General features: G+C 37.5%; 1 protein-coding gene across 1 annotated transcript in view; it reads left to right on the top strand.

Moving 5' to 3' along the window:
- The window catches only part of LOC108571990 (protein unc-80 homolog), a 29,573-nt gene that overhangs the window by 8,887 nt on the left and 13,527 nt on the right, over positions 1–7,159 (top strand). The window contains 16 exon segments of the mRNA XM_017934164.1: positions 1,605–1,734; positions 1,912–2,103; positions 2,196–2,337; positions 2,499–2,852; positions 2,987–3,431; positions 3,537–3,660; positions 3,990–4,167; positions 4,238–4,379; positions 4,466–4,575; positions 4,648–4,838; positions 4,955–5,170; positions 5,255–5,390; positions 5,504–5,773; positions 6,161–6,415; positions 6,502–6,991; positions 7,077–7,157. Coding sequence (XP_017789653.1) covers positions 1,605–1,734; positions 1,912–2,103; positions 2,196–2,337; positions 2,499–2,852; positions 2,987–3,431; positions 3,537–3,660; positions 3,990–4,167; positions 4,238–4,379; positions 4,466–4,575; positions 4,648–4,838; positions 4,955–5,170; positions 5,255–5,390; positions 5,504–5,773; positions 6,161–6,415; positions 6,502–6,991; positions 7,077–7,157 — 3,456 coding nt within the window.

The raw sequence follows: 7,159 nt of genomic DNA, 5'->3' as shown, positions 1-7,159 counted from the left end.
ATTATAATCTTGCCATGATTCGAGAAGTTTTGATTAGGAAAGATGATTAGGAGAAGTTTTACTTAGAACGCGTAATTTTTAAGTAGATTACTTCTCAATCGTGAAGAGTAGAAGCGGTTGTTTTATACAATCTATTATTTCAAAGGATTTGTTGAAATATAAGAAAACGTATGCTTCGAAATTTTATCTGAAATGAAATTTACAATGTAACAAGTTACAATTCCTTGCGAACGTGTATAGTACAAGCAAAATCCACAAAAGTATTCAACATTTGCTGTCCAATTCCTAGGAAAAAAGTATATCACTATTCTTGCAAGCTTTGAGTTTTATCATTTTAATCAATGCTAATTTAACTAGTATGTACATAACAAATTACATAGAAAGAAAGTTTAATGTTCCTATAGTTTTGCATGTTGTCGGGCTATAATAACGGCACAAGGAAAACGTTACTCCAAATCGTATTCCATAATAATCTTCAATAGGAATGGTGAACATGTTTCAACACTGAATTATTGTCGTTTTAGTAAAAACTTTCCGATCCACTCAAGTTCCAACGTTAATTGTTCTTAAGTTTCAACGTTAATTACGCCTTCTGAATCGAAAATAGCAGGAAGGTGTAATATATTTATTAACTCGCCCTAATGTTAACAAAATTGTGACTCTGCAATCGCTCTAACATTATCATTCATTGTACAATGCTGCAATCTACAGTGACTATACAGTTTCAGTTAAGACGAAGTCGGAAACAATTGTTTCCCATGCTACTTTCATTTTGATTTCATTATATTTCGTAATTTTTCCCAAAGTAACTTTGTTTCTTTGTATTCTTCATTATTCGCCCAAAGTAAGTATCAATTTTTTCTGTTCTTAATAAATGTTCAATGACTGAAAAAGAAGCTTAACACGAGCTGATATGCCAACACTTTGCCTAAAGATGTTTTGACAATATTTACGTTACATGGGCGAAGTATGAAATAATATTTTTAAATCTTCACACTTTAAACATTGCCTGGACTTTACACTTTACCTGTAATATATACATCGTTTCATGTATATTAAGCAGGTATACGTGCATTATTATTATGTACTTAAGATTCTATTATAGAAACTGGGAAAAGGCACGACTCTTTCCTAACCGAAAGTAAACATAAATAATAGAGGGAAAATTGAAATGGTTTAATGAAGTTTACATTCCCAAGATGCTAAATTTTTCCTACAAATGTTACATTATAAACGAATCAAGTAAAGATTGGACAAAAAGTAATGAAATTACTTTGCAAGTCTTGCCATACGTAAAATCGAAATCTACTTCTTCGACACGTGCATAATATACCTCGTGAAATTATTCCGTGTATTTAACCAACGAAAAGATATTTCGTGTGACAATGTCAAGTTTGGAATAACGTGCACAGTAAAATAACGGTTCCGAGGACCGTATACAATCGAGCATGCAACGTGGAATGGCAAACGCACCAAAGTAGATAAGAGCCTTAGAGATCAGACCGTAGTGCTTGGCTAGAATTCGCAATGGCAAATGGCATGGAGGGAGTTGATAGAAAAGAAAGATTGATCGTATCTTGCTTCTGATTAATCCTAATTCGTAGGTACATCGGCGATACTCGTATTGAGAGGAAACAAAGTCGATTTTATAGTCAATCGTATACAGCACCGAATCCCATAATTACCGTTACGGAACATACACCTACCCCATCTCCAGATTATATGAAGCGACAGGTAGGAAGTATAGTTATACTTCTAATCTGAAATTTCGAATGGTAGACAGTCGTGCATTTCGTTTTAAGTGAACGTATAATATTTGCTTAAGTTTGTACGTCTTGTAGTATTCAATTTCGAACCGTTCCTCCTCGGATAGTTATAGTGATCTTTAATTTATCGTGGTTTCTCTTATAGGGTTCGATAGATAGTCAATTAGACGCTATCAGCATACACGGTTGTCGTTTATATTCAGAACGAAAACCCAGTCTGACACGATCGCAGACGGATTCTAATATCACTTATGCCAGCGACGAAATACCAGAGGCACCTGGTTCCTCTTGCTATATCACCAAAGAAGGCGATATTGATTTGCAAGTTGTTTTAAAAGTAGGTTTTCTTTCATTCAAGCTACGTATGCAGTCTTTACCTCGGTGAAAGATTCTCGTACACGGTTAATTTGTTCGTAATTATTTTTCCAGGCCGTGCACACAGTCGCTTTACGAGATAATAATTGTTGTAGCCTACGAGTATGTGAAAATATTTTAAATTTGGTCGAGCTGTTGATGGATATGGGAGTGATGAAGCAATGTCTTCGCGACGAAATTACGGGTAATATGACAGGTAAATAGGAAAATGACACGTAATTGCAACATGTAATTATAAACTGTATATCGTTGTATTTCTATGCTTGAAATAATTCATTTCAGTGGTAAGAAAAATAGTAAAGAAAATTTCACACGAAATTCCATAAATAATAAATCTTACTTATACTTGTTTGTTAGAGTCAGTAATGGCTGTCGAGAAATCGGACACTGAGAAAAAGAAAGATTCTCCCGTAAACGAGGAAGAATACCGACAAGATATTTTGGAACAGACCAAATTCTCGTCGCACAATCTTCTAATGAATTGTGTGATCAGAGTGGTGAAGCATTTAGGATGTCCACACACCTGTGCAGAAGGAATACGTGGTCCACAGGCGGATTTTTGTCGTTCACAAAGTCAAACGATTCTCAGCAAATTGTACAGAGCCAGTTCGAAGCAATTCTCACGGTTTCTCAGATCAATGGTACGAGAACAACCACTTCCAGAGATCTTGGAATTTTTTCACGCGTTCGTTGGTTTCTGCGTGGATCCAAGTTCCCTGCTATCTCCACTTAGTGAGTAGATTATACGTGAAATACTGATTAAAAAATGCTATAAACTTAAATTGCACGATTAATTGTCAAATGTGTTTATTACGAATGAACAATTTGGATACTTTGTGCTATAGATCAAAAGAGAGGATCCAGCAAGTCTCCAGAAATTGGATCGCAAGGAGGATACGCGACGAATTTTGGTGCTAATTTGATGGGAAGTACTATGGGTGGTGGAGGGACTGGTAGTTCGAATGTAACTGGTACAGGAACTACAACTGCAACAAACGCCGGAAATGCGCCTGCGACATATGGCCTTGGTAGTCACAGCGTTCGAGGCATAGAGGGTCACATTTTCAATTGTGTCTTCAAGGCGCTGGTCACGCGTTTCGTGAAATCACTGAAAGAGCTGAAATCGCAAGAGAACATAAGCTTGTATTGCGATCTACGACAGTTTATGTCCTACGTTAAAGAGGTGCACGGAGGTATTTTTCGTCGTGTCGCTCTAAGTGGAATCTTGGACTCTGCTGATCGACCTAACAAACGATGTAACAGTAATGTTCAAACAACCCGTGTAATTCGGTAAAGAAAGTTGCAGCCTGCATGTACATTTAATAAATATTCAGCATAAACAAAATATTGCACAAAGGAAAGATAAATCTTAATAAAGGGATGAAATATTTTTAGGCATATACATCAGTCAGATTTAGAAGAACACGCAGACATTGGAGGGGATACGTGTTACACTGTAGACGATCGAGGGACTAGGAAATTTCTTTTCAAGAAGAGAAGTACATCTTCAACTTGTGCAGTATGTATATAAGATAGAATACATTATACGTGATATTCGACAACAGTTGATAGAAAATTTAAGGGGTGATTCTACAAGCCAGAACAAGAAGAAAATGAAGAATAAGAAAATTGCGTTCGAAGCTTCGTTTTTTAGTTATTAACAATTCAAAATATCCCCGTGACCGTGCAACCCTCCTGACAGCAACGAATGCAGGGCAAGTCAAGCTACAGGCGATACAGTGATTTTCAAAACACCACACCCTTAAAATTTTCTATCATCTGTTATCAAACATCCTGTATACTATTTTAAATCTTTCACTTGTAATCGTATGATTTGCATTTATTCAGAGTCTTCTTGAAACAGAGCTAAGCGAAGAAAATACCAAGATTAATCAGAGTCCTCTAGGAAATCTAAGGAAAAAACATCACATACTTACTCCGCGACAAAGTGAACGTAATTTAGGAATAGACTCCTTCACTTGTGGGAAAATTCGAAAATCTACACGTTTTCAAATTGGTGGCATAGGTATAAAATTTGATTGCGAATATGTATACGAATATTCTGCGTATTACGAATATACTCTGATTAATTTCAGTCAACTGGTTCCGGAAGGAATACGGCAGAACTGATTCTACAGATAGTCACGAAAGCAGCGAATCACCCACAGACGGTAGTTTCGTTAGGCAACCAAGTTTCCATTATGGTCATCATCGTAGCTCATCTAGGTCGGGACGTGGGTGAGTTAATTGTTGCAAAAACTCAGAAATTCTTCTAACCACAGACTATATTTAAAACGACAATTATAAATATTCCGTCCACCTAGTGTCGGTCTAACTTTGCAAAAAGCAAAACGTCGAATGGAAGATCAGTTGAACAAAATTGGTTTCGGAAAGAGTAAGAAGAAGGAGAGTTTAGAAGAGGCGCCTGGAAGCTGTAAGTGAACAACAAATTATCGTATAATACTATTTTCAAGCACGTTTAAGTTAATTTACGCGCGTTTCTTAGATTTCAGCAGACGAAATTCTATGGAATTTGGCGAAGCTTCGAGAGAATCTGAATTCGTAGTATTGAAAGAAAGGAGGCTAGTACCCCGTACCACTGTTTACAGCGGAATGTTAAGATTTTCATTCTTACTGGAGTCCTGCCAACCGGGTTCGGTTCCTGATCACTATCTAATTGCAGCGATTTTAGATCTTGTAAAAATATTTTATTCCTATACCGTGTTTAATCAAATCCATATTTCTTCGTCGAAGATATTATCGATTTCGTATTTTGAAATAAGAAAATCACTGCTTGTGTATTTCCTTTGTAGCCTTATGCACCTGTTGTTGCGCGAACGTCTCTCTTATTGGAGTGTGCTCATTTCGTTCATCAGTGCAACAAAGGACAATGGCCAACCTGGATGAAAATGAACATTCCAATGTTTCGTTCATCAGTTGGAATTAATAACAGAAGTGCATCCACAGCGCAGTCTAGAATTCACGTGTTGCAACGCACCGCTGGAAAATTATTCTACCAATGGGCAGAAGTATTTGACAAGCATTGATATTATTTATGTACAACAGAAAAACTTCGTAAAAAAGAGTTACATATAACAATGCATACTTAACAGGCTATTGGAGCAAGATTAGAAGAACTATTGCACGAGGACAAGCAAAATGTTGATCAAGTAATAGCAATGGTATCCGATGAGAACAAACAGAGGGACTTAATTATCGAGGACGAAGAAGAAGATTTTCTCGATGAAGGTGAATTTCGCATATCAAAAACGAATGTTTGTCAAACAATTTTCAAGTGTTTGTTTATCACAAAGAAAATCGGTCAATTTTGAATTAATGACGAATAAGGACTGCTGTTTCAGCTAGCATAAATGGCTATGGGTCTCAGTGTCCAATTGCATTACGCTTCGCTGCTTGCATTTTACTTTTGGAAGTGACAGCGTTTTTAAGAGAGACGTATCAAACTTTGCCAAAATTAAATAAACTTCTGACGAAGGAACGCCCGGCACCTTGGGAAAGAATGTACAGCAGAGAAGCGAACCGACGATGGAGCATGGCACTTTCGTCAATGGGCCATTCTCAAACGTCCGCTCAGAGCCTTCAGTCGATTGTAGGTGATCGTGAAGTAGCTCGTAAGTATTTTACAATACTACGAAACATATGAATTTACAAGTATTATTTAAAATCTCGTATCAGGCTTATGAATCGCAAATTTTGTCACGCTAATTCAATAACGTATTCAATATACGGACTTCTAGTGAAAATTCACCAAGGAAATTTTTATTTCAATTTGCATGGTTTGCGGTAAGAGGGGGAAAAATATTTAAATTTCAATAATCTCGAAAGATTAATTTTGCTTTCATCCGCAATGCTATGAATGTGATCAACGTTTGCGTTGGGACGTAACAAGAATTGATATTGGAACGAATTTGTTTTAAAAATCGAAGATATTATAAACCTTATTTGAAGGAAGATTGTTCCACTTTATTTCTCTCAATTTAATGAAATTTAATGTCTAGCGGAACGCAAGATCAGTTTCGTCCTCTATGAATCTGATAATATGTCAGAAGGCAGCGGTAAATCAACTGTTACAATTCAAGGGGAAGATTTCCAAAATGCTGAAAAAGAGAAGAATAAACGGGTACAACCACCGCAAGGACGGCCGTTTCTTCTGCGTCGCGGTACCGCGGAAAATGCAACTGGTTCGTTTAAGAAAAGAAGTTTGAAACTTCGACGTGGCACTAAAGAGGGGAAAGATACCGAATGCGAGGCTTGTAAGTACATTTTTCGAAAGAGTAAAAATCACCACTTCGAATATCTGTGGAATGGAAATATTACAATTTCAACGATTAATAATTAGATACAGTGAAACGGGCAGACTCGATCCAATCGAAGAGGAAAGTCAGTTCGTTGTCGGACAGAAGCGACACTTCCGAGCCTGGATTCGGTGGAGAAATTAGCGGAGAAGAATCTCCCGGAATTCTAATCGACGATCAACCACCGGAAAGTCCCAGTGACAGCAACGAAACCGACGAAACAAACAAAAATTTCCCTTGGATGAAAGTCCTCGTGCAGTTCGCGAACTCGTTCAACTTTTACTGTTCCCATCAAAATTTCTGTCACCCGTACTGTCATCGGCGTCAAATGCGAGCTTGCAGCAGACTGATCAAGTCTGTGAGAAAAATTTACGGCGAAGAATTTGGTATCATCAACGGCGCGGGGATGTTCGATTTCGACACGGACAAAAAGGAGGCGAGTAAAAAGGAGAAGCGTGGTCGCAAGGTTTCTGAACAGACCAGCACTCAAGTATCGCCTGTGCGAAGAAAAGACAGCGTAGGGAAGAAGTACAAGTAATACATTTGAAATATTTCATTGCACGGAATTTTCTTAAAAAATTCTTCAAAGAATATCGAAGTATTTTTGTTTCTTCGGCAGAATCGAAAAGAACATGGACGGGTCTCAGTCTGGACGATTGACGCAACGAGACTCATCGAAGGACTTGGCTGACCAGGATTCGG

The sequence above is a fragment of the Habropoda laboriosa genome, unplaced genomic scaffold (assembly GCF_001263275.1).
Source record: "Habropoda laboriosa isolate 0110345459 unplaced genomic scaffold, ASM126327v1 scaffold67, whole genome shotgun sequence".
Classification (NCBI taxonomy): Eukaryota; Metazoa; Arthropoda; class Insecta; order Hymenoptera; family Apidae; genus Habropoda; species Habropoda laboriosa.
The sequence above is the reverse complement of the archived record's forward strand: the minus strand, read 5'-3'. Positions and strand labels throughout refer to the sequence as shown.